The 14,014-nt window shown below is 38.3% G+C and overlaps 1 protein-coding gene across 2 annotated transcripts in view; it reads left to right on the top strand.

The window, feature by feature from the left end:
- The window catches only part of TLL1 (tolloid like 1), a 197,041-nt gene that overhangs the window by 137,421 nt on the left and 45,606 nt on the right, over window positions 1-14,014 (top strand). For both annotated transcript variants that reach the window (XM_089670356.1, XM_089670357.1), the window contains exons 10-12: window positions 5,090-5,192; window positions 7,423-7,539; window positions 8,338-8,483. In XM_089670356.1, coding sequence (XP_089526482.1) covers window positions 5,090-5,192; window positions 7,423-7,539; window positions 8,338-8,483 — 366 coding nt within the window. The remainder of the gene's footprint in view (window positions 1-5,089; window positions 5,193-7,422; window positions 7,540-8,337; window positions 8,484-14,014) is intronic.

Below are 14,014 nucleotides of genomic sequence, written 5' to 3'. Positions count from 1 at the left end.
CTTACTGTTAAATTTGATTTATGGTTATATTAATTTATTTCTCCCACACAGATCTTCACATACACAGATGATAAACATTACTGTTAGAACGATTTTTCATAATTCTGTTACAAAATTTTCATTTTGATATTATCCTAGCTGCAACTGTGCGCTGTACATTGAACTATTGAAGCATTATATCTAAATACTATGATGAGTTTTGTCCAACAATGTTAACAAGTTTATAAACTGGTTTTCTATATATTTTATTTTGCTTCCTTTTTTTTCTTACATTGCCTGTTCACTTGTTGGCTGCTTCTATCTAATTTTAAAACTTATACAAGCTTTTATGAACTAGGTAATGGAAAAAAGGTGTGTTCCTACGCCTGAGTTTAATAATTCCTTGTTAAATCAACATATACAAAAACACTCTATATTCACTTTAGGTAATCTGAACAGCATTTGTGCTGTCAAGGTCAATGAGATGCATGACAAGTTACATTAACTGATGCTATAATGCAGTGGCAGAATTTGCTTACGAGGCCAATTCTGTGCTAACTAATCTGACATCCTGTGTCTAATTATTTACAATGGAGATTCAAAGCAGTGCTTTCTCCTGATCTGTCAGGCTCAGCAATCACTACTGCTACATAATGCAAATAGATATAATGAGATTTCACATTACACACCTCTTCTATCTCCCTCTTGTAATGTATGGCAATAAACCTGTGTATATAAGGAGGGAATTGCATAAGTGATGTACAGCAATTTGTTATGCTGACAACAGAAGGGCAATGATACAATCTCAACAAGCTGATCTTGTGTTAATAATAAAAATATTCTACATGTTTATTTCTACTCATTGCTAGCAGTAGAGAGGAAGAGAGAGAGTATATATATATATATATATATATATATATATATATATATATATTTCATTATTACAGGTACTTATATAGCGCTGTCAATTTAAGCAGCGCTTTACATATATATTGTACATTCACAGTTCACAGTCCCTAACCCTTATGGGGCATACAATCTAAGGTCCCTAACTTACATTCATACATACATACACATACTAGGGCCAATTTAGAAAGGATCTCCATGCAGAGGAAACCCACGCAGGCACAGGGAGAACCTGCAAACTCCAGGAACTATATATATATATATATATATATATAGAGATATACAGTGGATATAAAATGTCTACACACCCGTTAAAAGGTCAGGTTTCTGTGATGTAAAAAAATTAGACAATGATAAATAATTTCAGAACGTTTTTCACCTTTAATGTGACCTATAAACTGTACAACTCAATTGAAAAACAAACTAAAATCTTTTAGGACGGGGGGGGGGGGGGAGTAAACATAAAAAACTAAAATAATGTGGTTGCATAAGTGTGCACACCCTCTTATAACTGGAGATGTAGATGTGTTCAGAATTAAGCAATCATATTCAAAATCATGTTCAATAGGAGTCAGTACACACCTGCCATCATTTAACGTGCCTCTGATTAACCCACAATAAAGTTCAGCTGTTCTAGTAGGTCTTTCCTGACATTTTTTTTAAGTCGCATCATACAGCAAAAGCCATGGTCCACAGAGAGCTTCCAAAGCATCAGAGGGATCTCATTGTTAAAAGGTATCAGTCAGGAGAAGAGTACAAAAGAATTTCCAAGGCATTAGATATACCATGGAACACAGTGAAGACAGTCATCATCAAGTGGAGAAAATATGGTGCATATGGTTACCAAGAACTGGACTTCCCCCCCAAAATGAATAAAAAGAAGAAAACTGGTCGGGGAGACTGCCAAGAGGCCTACAGCAACATTAAAGGAGCTGCAGGAACATCTGGCAAGTACTGGCTGTGTAGTACATGTGACAACAATCTCCTGTATTCTTCATATGTCTGGGTAGAGTGCAAAGACGGAAGCCTTTTCTTACAAAAAACACCTCCAAGCCCGACTAAATTTTGCAAAAACACATCTGACGTCGCAAAAAGCATGTGGGAAAATTTGTTATGGTCTCATGAAACCAAGGTTGAACTTTTTTTGGCCATAATTCCAGAAGATATGTTTGGTGCAAAAACAACACTGCACATCACCAAAAGAACACCATACCCACAGTAAAGCATGGTGGTGGCATCATCATGCTTTGTGGCTGTTTTTCTTCAACTGGAACTGAGGCCTTAGTCAAGGTAGAGGGAATGATGAACAGTTACAAATACCAGTCAATATTGGCACAAAACCTTTAGACTTCTACTAGAAAACTGAACATGAAGAGGAACTTCATCTTTCAGCATGACAACGACCCAAAGCATACATCCAAATCAACAAAGGAATGGCTTCACCAGAAGAAGATTAAAGTTTTGGAATGGCCTAGCCAGACCCCAGACCTGAATCTGATCGAAAATCTGTGGGGTGATCTGAAGAGGGCTGTGCACAGGAGATGCCCTCGCAATCTGACAGATTTGGAGTGTTTTTGCAAGGAAGAGTGGGCAAATATTGCCAAGTCAAGATGTGCCATACTGATAGACTTATACTCAAAAAGACTGAGTGCTGTAATAAAAGGTGCTTCAACAAAGCATTAGTTGAAGGGTGTGCACACTTACTGCAACCATATTATTTTAGTTTTTTTATTTTTACTTCTCTCCGTCTAAAAGATTTCAGTTTGTTGTTCAACTGAGTCACACAGTTTATAGGTTACATTAAAGGTGGAAAAAGTTCTGAAATTATTTATCTTTGTCTCATATTTTACATCACAGAAACCTGACATTTTAACTGGGGTGTGCAGACTTTGTATATCCACTGTACCTTGAAAGTCTACTGGATTAAACATGTCCAGGTTTTCTCTTATCACCTCCTCCCATGCTCGACTCCAAGACTTCTTCCAAGCTTCTCCCATCCTATGGAATTCCCTACCCCAATCTGTCCGATTATCTCCTAGTCTATCAACCTTTAGATGACCCATGAAAACCCTTCTCATTAAAGAAGCCTATATATTATGTTGCCAAAAGTATTGGGACCCCTGCCTTACACACACTTTAATGGCATCCCAGTCTTAGTCCATAGGGTTGAATATTAAGTTGGCCCACTTTATGCAGCTCTAACAGCTTCAACTCTTCTGGGAAGACCGTCCACAAAGTTTAGGAGTGTATCTATGGGAATGTTTGACCATTCTTCCAGAAGTGCATTCATGAGGTCAGGCACTGATGTCGGAAGAGAAGGCCTGGCTCGCAGTCTCTGCTCTAATTCATCCCAGTTCATTCGGGTTGAGGTGCAGGCCAGTCAAGTTCCATCATCGCAAACTCGCTTATCCATGTCTTTATGGACCTTGCTTTGTGCACTGGTGCGCAGTCATGTTGGAACAAGAAGGGGTCATCCCAAAACTGTTCCCACAAAGTTGGGAGCATGAAATTGTCCAAAATGTCTTGGTATGTTGACGCCTTAAGAATTCCCTTCACTGGAGCTAAGGGAACAAGCCCAACCCCTGAAAAACAACCCCACACCATAATCCCCCATCCACCAAACTTCACAAGTACCGTTCTTCTGGCAACCACCAAACCCAGACATGTTTATCGGATTGCAGAGAGAGAAGCATGATTCATCACTTCAGAAAACATGTCTCCATTGCTCTAGAGTCCATTGGCGGCATGCTTTACACCCCTGCATCCGACGCCTTGCATTGCACTTGGTGATGTAATTTAAACATCTAAAATTACCCATTTAATTTAATTAAATATAAACATCTAGCCATGCTATAGAGATGGGCTTAATTAGTGAGCAGTCCATCTTCCTATGTACAGAGAATTAAGAACCTCTTTAACCTTTTTAATAGTAGTGTGAAAAATTATATTTTTTCTCAGTTTTTTACCAATGGTTAACAAGTGATGTAATTAGTAGAGTATATAGGCAAGTAAAAATACAATGAACACATAGTTGTAGCCCTCAGAAATAAAACATTGGTGCCTACCATCATAATCTTTCTCTGTACACAGAAGACTGTTTAATATAGATATCTTTTCCAACCACCACCATCCTTAACATTTTGAAAGCATTTTCTAACTTCAGAGCCCTGAACAAGTACCAATAAGTTAGATGTTCTCAATATCTCTTTATCTTCCACCTTTCTTACGCAACCACTCCCTTTTACATAGCAATCAAAAGCAATTCAACATTTAGGCATCTATATACCAGCTGATCTGCGGAATATGCGGAACTTTGCTGAACCCACTGACATTATTCTTGATTTCCTCTCCAGATGACATTCTCTCTTGCTTTCCTATCTACAAAGAGTAAATATCATCTGGATAGACATTGTCTCCCAGTTTTTTTTGCAAATTCTAGATGATTACACTACTAAGCTCATTATTTTAACATAAAACACCTCCCTTGGTAAATGTTTACATGCTGACCAGAAATATACTGATAAGAAATACAAAAGTGTCCAAATTTATCCATCTAATTTAAAAAATTGCACTACAATAGGATGCTGATTCTTTCCTACTGTAATATTATAACTAAAGCAATGCATGTCTGAAAGATTACTAATGAATGTGTAAGTACCTAAATAAAAGCCATTATGTGTTTATGTAATTTTTTTTTAAATGAATACATAACTGCATTATTTTTTACACGCTATATTGCTTAGAGCTCAGCTTTAAGCCTATGGAGAGTAAAGCGTCAGGAGGAGAGAGATCCAGAATGATTGCTTATCTGTCAGGAAATAATGACAATTAAACAGGTTGGGCTGCAGATCAGTCGTTTGTGGCTGCCTGAAGGTACCACAAGCATGAAGTTGAAAGGTGCTTACCTAAGGGTATCCTTAGGGAAAATGAACTAAGGTATAGAAATTTGAGTTTGTTTTCAATGTTAATAATCAAAAATATAGAAAAAAGGTCTGTCTTTACTGGCCTAATGATCCTGGATTGGCACTACAGATTGGTATTCCAATAGCCACAAAAAGTAATTGCAACTTCTAATACATTGGCACAAGTGTTTTTACTACTTCTATATTTGTAAGAAAAGTTTGACATATCAATTTGAGAAGGTTGTAGTTCCAACATAACCCTTTGTTAAACAGCATGCATAATCCAACTTGTTGTTTTGCAGATTGTCCTGAATTTTACAACTATGGACCTTTATAAGAGCAGTCTCTGTTGGTATGACTATATTGAAGTTAGAGACGGTTACTGGAGAAAATCCCCTCTGCTCGGTATGATGTACAAAGTACCTTTGTTTGACCTATTTTTAAAGCAATACTCTGCTTTTTAAATAGACTAGAGTTGTTCTTAAGTTTGAACTCCTAGATAACATTATACTCCCCCTTTTCTTTTTATTAAATACCCAGATTGCCTTTGTATACTGCTGATATATTTTACATAACATCTATTACACAAACCAACACACATTTTGGTGCATCAAATGTTAGGCCTGTTTCTGGGTATATTTGACCCTGTGTCCAGTTCTGAAGACCTCACTTACAAAAAGATATTGATAAGATAGAACGAGTCCAGAGACAGGTAACAAAAATGGTGAAAGGTCTGGGTGATAAAACATATCAAGAGCGACTTCAGAAACTTACCATGTACAGTCTGGAGGAAAGAAGGAAAATGGGAGACATGATTGAAACCTTTAAATACTTCAAGGTGAATAAGGTTCAGGAGGGCAGTATTTTCAACACAAAACCAAAATCAAGAACACTGGGACATGACCTTAAACTAACTGGAGGAAAGTTCAAAACTAGTCTCAGAAAGTACTATTCTACTGAAAGAGTAGTTGAGCCAGTCAAAAGTAAGTAGCTTCAATATGCTCGGGCCAGGCATAGATCTATACTCAGACAAAAGAGTTAACAAAAAACAAACAAAAAAACAACCCCCCACACACACAAAAAACCCCCACAAACAAACAGAAGCATACAAACACCCCCCCCCCAAAAAAAAACACCCCCCCCCAAAAGAAAAACAAAACAGGCAAACTTGATGTTTAATACACACATGTTCATTTACTTTTATTATTGATACCTGTAGCTACATTTGTTTTCAAAGAGAGAACACTGCTTTTTATATGAACTTTTTCATGGCCCTAAAATAGACACTATGGGGTTCATTTACTAAAACTGGAGAGTCTAAAATCTGTTGCAGCTGTGCATGATACACAATTTGCTTCTATTCTAACCACAGCTTGTTCAAATAAGCTTTGACAAATAACCTGTAAACTGATTGGTTTCTATGCACAACTGCACCAGATTTTGCACTCTTCAGTTTTAGTACATCAACTCCACTATATTTATTCAGTGTATCAATGCTCTGTAACTGAAACACAGGTACTGTAGATTAAGTTCAGTTTAATGGTATTTGGCACAGATAATTCCCAGTGTAGGTATTTGGTGCCAAGACAAGTTAGTGTTTTTCAACATTTCCGTGGATCTGAACCTTGAAGTATACTTGTCATTAAAGAGATATACAGGTTTTCATTGCTGGCTTCCTTGTGAAAATGCTATTTACTCTGCTGTGTTTGGCTTCAACATTTCATGACCTGGAACAATCAAACAAGCAAATTAAAGTCTGAGAAAAGTCAGAATTCCTTTCCCCCATACTTATTCATGGTTAAGCCATGTCATTTGCATGGCAGCCATGGAACTAGCTTATTCAGAGTTGAGAGGTCAGTGGTGCCATTTTTGTTTAATCTATGCTGAGACCCTGCCTTTACTAAAACACTGCATTTTATCCTAATCCCTGAAATAGACATGTAACTTCCCCCCAGCAACAGCTAACTAAGCTTAATCTTTAATACATAAAGAATAAGTCTACATACAAAGTCAAACAAACTCACACTTGCCTTTCCCAGTTGCATCCTTTGGTGTTTCCCGAGTTACTCAGGCCTGAAGACCTGAGACTTATGAGCATATTTATAAAGCAGTGAATGTGAGATTTACCAATTATTCATTGCAGGTGAATCTGTCTGTGTTTTAAATGACAGGGAATGATAACGCATCTTGAAAACCTTAATAAAACCTCCAATGCAAAGTAAATCCCCTCAAATGCTTACCCACCTTGTTGGCATCATCAGTGGAAAAGTGTCCTCTCCTATTCTGAAATCTACCAGTGCCAAGAAATTGGCACTGAGAACCACTGATCTGGAAGATTGTGGCCACAAGTGTAGCTGCTGCTTGGAGCTTTGTTAATATATGGGACCTGGACTCTGTAGTTTTTTTGTACATCTATTACAAATTCTAATGTTTCAGCAAACTTAAATGCCCTATTTCTGCATGTACTGTATACATGAACCCATGCAAACATAAGGTGAAGGCACAAGCCCAATTCTGATCTAAATATCATAAATGTTAGCCTCCAAGCTGATGTGTTTTTATGTAATAGCATGCATTCTTTGGTCATTTAACATGTTAATTTTTCTAAATTAGAGTATATTCTTAATTATTTTAGGCAGGTTTTGCGGTGATAAAGTGCCAGAGGTCCTGACAACAACAGACAGCAGAATGTGGATAGAGTTTCGAAGCAGCAGCAACTGGGTTGGCAAAGGATTTGCTTCAATCTATGAAGGTGAGATAATGTATACAGGGTGACTTAGGAAGTCAGTTTATTGTCTTGGAGTAAAGTATATGTTTAGCCCAAACTTTTTCCTAGTTTTAGATTAAAGTATGGAAAAATGAGTAGCTATGTCATGCGTACATTACCGCCTGTGTCTCTACTGGTTAGATTTCCTCTTCTCTGCTTGTCCTACTGACCATTGTCACAAAGACAGAAAGTGATGGGAAATGGAAAATGTTTTCATTGTCACCAAAACAAGAGGTGACAGTAAATCTTTCAGTGAGACATGTGCTCTGGTGGCAACTGTCTAAAAGGGGATTCTACCCCATTTTGTAGAGATTTCCTCTCACTTCCTGCTGCATCTCCAGGACAGAAAGTAAAGGGAAATTTCCCCAACAGGCTAGAGACAGGACTTTACACCTTTCCTTTTGCTACCGAAGTCTAAAGAAAAAGGTTTTGGCTATTTAAACTCTTAGGCAGTTCAAATCATGCTGTGCAGTTACTAGTGTTGTACATGTACAATACATGCTTTAATAACCCAAGAGTTAGCTATGATAATTTTAACATACTGTATCTCTGCATTGTCAGGGAAATTTGAGAATTGTAGTTCATTAGCTGCTAAACTGGTTTTTAAGCTGTCCATATTTATCTTCAAATATGTGATCTTTCTTAACAAAATTGCTAATTAGATATATTTTACTTTCATGATCTGAGATAACAATCAAATTTAATCATTTACACTATCATATATTCACGATAACAGTACCTTTTGTCAAATCTGATTTTTTTCTATTTACCCATTTTTTTCAGCTATTTGTGGAGGAGAAATTCACAAAGACTCTGGCCAGATTCAGTCCCCCAATTATCCAGATGACTACAGGCCATCCAAAGAATGTATATGGAAAATAACAGTAGCTGAAAATTACAATGTCGGATTAACCTTCCAGGCATTTGAGGTAACATTATCTGACCTAAACTGGTGTTAGGATAAATTATATTGCTTTCAGAAATCTCTAATCCAGACTGCAGTGAACAAATTGCCATTGACAGGCCAACCTCCAGGCTAGACTCCTTTTCTATGCATACATTTTCAAGAGGATTAAATGAATATAAGCGTATTGGTTCTATTTGCATTAAACAGGTTTAAAGCCCTGATAATAGGCACTTTTCTCAGCCTCTTAATTATTTTAAATCAAGCCATAATGTAGCACCATTAAGTAAAACATCATTTAGTGGTGATCCATCTTTTTCTAATAAAACTAATGGTGTGTGTACATGTGTTGCATTTCATAGCCACTTCTATAAAAAATCCTTAATATCCAACTATATTTATTATGGTGCAGTACAATTTTGTGATGTCATTTAGCTGCTTGGTTTTACAAAATGTTAACATAAGGGCAGTGAAGGCTTGGTAACATTGTCTTATGACTTCATTATATACTGTATTTTCAGTATTGTTGCTTTGGCACTGTTTAGGAGAGCTTTGTGAAGAAAAACTGCTTTAACGATGAATCCCAGTTTAAATAAACAGCCCTGGTTGCTTCTTACTACAAACAAGGTGGGGATTAATCAGGGTCAGCATTTATATTGCCAGATGATTGCATGCTATTTTTATATTTCAATATTTTTATTGAAAAAAGAGATATACAAAAACAAGAACATAGAGACTTAGCCCACCTACAGGGTGAGTAGAGGCAAATAAACAGGTTCATAAGTATATAAGCACGTAATAAATATCAATCAATAATATTGTAAGCAAAAAAAATACAGCCCCCATGTGGAAGCAAATGTTCCATTGGTCAGTAAAATGGGCAGTTTAGTAACAAAAAGCCAAATAAACAAGAACATAACAGAAGAAAAAAAAAAGAAAAGAAGAAGGGGGGACGAGGAGAGAAAGAGAAGGAAAAAAGAAGAGGGGAAAGAGATGGTCAGCCACATTCCCATTAAGTGATAGAGATATACCTAACCCATGGTTCCCATGTGACCTCAAATTTAGAGGTATTATTGATAATGATACTCGTAAGTTTATCATTTATCATGATCCAATTAAGTTTTTGTTTGACCCAGTCTCGCGGAATAGATGACTGTTTCCAACTTCTAGCTATTGTAATTTGTACTGCTAACAAAATATAAAGAATTAATTTAACTGATTTCTTGGGAATATCAATGGGCAACAGATGAAATAGAGCTACCTCCGGAGTTCTGCGAATATTAATTCCCATTACTGAATAAAGAAAATTAAATATTCTAATCCAAAATCTATGGACCACTGGATATTTTCACCATACATGGAGCATAGTGCCCTCCTGTCCACAGTGTCTAAAGCAATTGGGTGACACGGATGGGTACATTTTAGCAAGATGTGTTGGAACTAGATACCAACGAAGAAATGTTTTATAATTGGATTCGATAAGAGTAGTATTGATCGAAATTTTAGATAGGGTATTGGCTGTAGTCCGCCAAGTGTCTAAATCTAAAGAGCTGTTCAGATCCCTTTCCCATTGAATCATATAGGATAGCTTGGTGAGTGGATCAACAAGGGGAGCATAGATAGCGGATAATCGACCCTTCATCCTCCCAGTAGCCCCACAGGAGATCTCTAGATGGGTGAGTGTGCAAGGTTCTGTGAGTAGATTGAGTTTACTGGTAATAAAGGACATCAGCTGATGATAACGGAACCGTTCACATGACGGCATCTGAAAAGTTGCCAAAAAGTATTGGAGAGAACGAGGATGAAGACCATCGAAGTAATCCCTAGTATGAAAAAGACCCTTATTTATCCACCAATGGAATACAGATGGCGATAGGCCATTAATAAACTTGGGGTTACAAAAGACAGGAGCTAATGGGGTATGTGGAGAGCAGAGAGATTTACGCGCCCGTCATCTATCCCAGACCGTTAAGGAATAGGATAATGTAGGACAAAGGATAGGAGGATGCAACCTTTTAGGAAGCCACATGAGAGCGCCAATAGCATGAGAATGACAAGATAAGGTCTCAATACGAACCCATTGGGGTACATAGCCCCTGGCAGTAGTACAAGAGAGCTGTGCCATCTGAGCTGCCTGAAAGTGAATCTGGAGATTAGGAAGTCCCAGACCACCATGCTTTTTTAGGGAGAATATAGTTGACTTGTTAACCCCAGGGTGTTTTCCTTTCCATATAAATCTAGATACTGCTGTTTGTAAAAGTAGAAGTTCCTGTTTGGGTACCATGATCGGTAAAGTCCTAAAGTAGTATAAAAGTCTTGGTAAAAAGGTCATCTTGATAGAATGGATTCTACCAAACCAGGATAGAGGAAGGTCCTCCCAGTCATGTAAGTCAGCTTTAAGTTGTTTGAACAGCGGGGGATAATTAGTCTTATAGAGTGACGAGATAGAGCTCGTGAGGTGAATTCCCAAATAAGGGAGAGAGCTGGAGGCCCATTGAAAATCAAAGTTATCCTGCAGATGTTGAACCTCTGCATCAGGTAGAGAAATGTTTAAAGCAGTTGTTTTGGAGGGATTAAGAGTGAGACCAGAGACCGTAGAAAAACGACGGAACAGGTGGAGGAGACTAGGTAAAGATGTTCGAGGGTTAGATATATACATGAGAACATCATCAGCAAATAAGGCATATTTAAGATCTTACTGGCCACAGTGGATACCAGAAATAGTGGGGTCGGAATGGATAGCTATAGCAAGTGGTTCCATTACCAAAGCAAAAAGTAAGGGGGAAAGGGGGCAGCCTTGTCTAGTACCTCGCTCAATAGGTAGAGAAGCTGATTTGTATCCACGGATGGAAATCTGAGCTGAAGGATTAGAATAGAGAGAGCCCGTGTTAGGGTCAGGAAAGAAAGGCCCAACCCCAACCTTCCCAGGATCTGGAATAAATATTCCCAAGACAAACTGTCAAATGGTTTGTGGAGATCTAATGATAGTAGTAGAATTTCCCTCGGTGAGGATCTATCCCAGTTGGTATGGACAGCTGACAACAATGTCAAATTTGGTCTGAATTTTGTCGACCGCTGATGAATCCGGATTGATTGTCATGGATATAAAGAGCTAGAAATTTATGGAGGCGTAAAGCCAGCATTTTAGTAAGAATCTTGAGGTCACAATTAATTAATGAGATAGGACGATAGTTAGAAACCAAGGTAGCGTCTTTATGGGGTTTAGGGATAACACTAATAAATGCTTTATTTTCGTCGGGAGATACAAGTCCCCCATCCCATAAATAATTGAAATAGTGGGCCATACGTGGAATCAGAAGATCAGGGAAGGTCTTATAATAACTATGAGGAAGGCCATCTGGTCCTGGGGATTTATGAGGGGCAAGAGTTTTCAAGGCATTCCGAATCTCCTCACAAGAAAATGGCTACTTCATTGACTCCCTGTGGGCCTTCTAAAGAAAAGGAAGAGCAACAGAGCTCAGAAAGCTGTCAGAAGATAAGGAAACATCTCATCGAGGCGATTGGTATAGCTCAGTGTAAAAGTAATGACATTTTTGAAGGATCTTACTGGGATCTTGAGATAAAGTACCGTTATTTAATCAGTAAGTTTAGGGAGAGCCATTTGAGAGTATTTAAGGCAATTTACGTGCTAAAAACGTACCTGGCCAATCTCTCCAAGTGAAAAATTTATGGTTAGCCCATCGCAACTGCTTGTCAGCGGTAGTAGTGAGGCATAGGTTAAGTTCCAAATGGGCTTGGTCAAGTTTAACCAATAAGTCTGGATCAGGGTTCTGTTTGTGATGAGTTACCAGGTCAGTATATATTTGAGTTTTAGTAAGGATTAAATCGTTACAAGCTTTTTTAAGCCTTGAGGAAAGTTGAATAAGAAACCCCCTAACCGAAGCCTTATGGGCTGCCCAATTAATAGCCGGATTCATATCATCTGCTTTGTTGATTTCAAAATACGCTTGTAGATGTGACAAAATATCCTGACAATATGAAGCATTGCCCAAAATAGCTTCATTGAGGCGCCAATGAGGAACAGTCCTACCATGGGCCCAGGATAGAAATGTTAGAAAGATCGGGTCATGAGGTGTGGAGAGGATTTTAGCTGGAAGAAGTCTGGGAAGTGAGTGTGTACCAAGAAATACATGATCAATACGTGAGTAGCAATTATGAGCTCTAGAGTAATGGGAGTAATCTCAAGAAGTTGGGTTAGCTTCTCTCCAGGCATCAATAAAGTCATAACAGTATAGCAGCTGAGCAAACTTAGGACTTTGTCTAGAAGGGGACTGAAGCATGGCGGTCCGGGAGTGATCCAAAATCTGATCCAATGTTAGGTTAGAATTACCAGCCAAGATAACATCGCCCTCAAATTCCGAGGCCAGGGAACTCAATAAAGAGTGAAAAAATCCACCTGATTGGTGTTCGGAGCGTAATAAATCAAAAAAGTAAGTAAATGTCCGCCCAAGTGGGATCAGAAGATAGCGCCCTTCCCGATCCCGGATAATTTTAGATTCAGTGAACGACAAACAGCGGGACAAGCAAAGGGCAACCCCTCGCTTCTTTTCCATAGCATTAGCAAAATAACATAGGGGATAGTCCTTGTGAACATATCATGGTGCAAAAGAAGGGGGGAAATGTGTCTCATGTAGGGCTACAATATCCGCCCCAAAGGAGCGGTACGAATTAAAGGACTTAATACACTTAGTGGGAGAGTTAAACCCCTGAAGATTGTGGGATAATATGCGGAGGACCCCGCTGTTAGACCGTTAAGGTGACATGGTGAACAGTCGATACTCTGTGTACAATGGGAACCATTCGCTCTCGGAGCACAGGAATGGTCCAGAGAAACCAGGAACGCAGACAGCTGACCCTCAAAGAAGGAGAAAAGAAAAGCAAAAAAAGACCCAAAGGAAAGAAGTAAAAAGGGACACTCGGAATGTAAACATCCTCGTGTCCGGTAATCAAAGGTATGGTACATAATGATAAAGTCGAATCAAACAATATACCAATATACCAACAATTTCAGGACTAAAGCCCTGTAGAGGAATGGATCTACCCGGAGAGACAACTCAGGGAAGAGTCTTCCAAATCGAGGAGGGCCCATAGACACTCCCCGACACCAACAAAAACAGTTACCCATTATAAACATAGTGCAATATAGAAATAACCGAGCCCCATAATATTACTAATCAACAGACGGACTTATTACAACCTCCAGAATAACATGAGGGGGAGAGAGAACCCCCCCCACTAAGGTGTAGTACTACACCCACTAGTTTTTTTGATATACTCTGTTGTGTGATTTGTTGAGAGGTATTAGCTAGAAAGTCATGCAACCTTTTTTCTGTTTTCTTGTATATTTACTTTGGGATGTGGTGTAAACTCTAATTCTCTAGTAAATCACTAAATTCTGCACTTTGCCTCATATTTAGAAAATGTTAATCACCAGTCAATATTAAAGCTTCATTCCAGGCAAACATGAGACAAATTATTGCAGCTCTTTATACTTTACCCCTCAGCGACTGGCTGCAATTTATCCATAGAAGATCG

Source organism: Staurois parvus, unplaced genomic scaffold (genome assembly GCF_062004578.1).
Source record: "Staurois parvus isolate SC_StPar_1 unplaced genomic scaffold, SC_StPar_1.0 ptg000090l, whole genome shotgun sequence".
Taxonomy (NCBI): Eukaryota; Metazoa; Chordata; class Amphibia; order Anura; family Ranidae; genus Staurois; species Staurois parvus.
The sequence above is the reverse complement of the archived record's forward strand: the minus strand, read 5'-3'. Positions and strand labels throughout refer to the sequence as shown.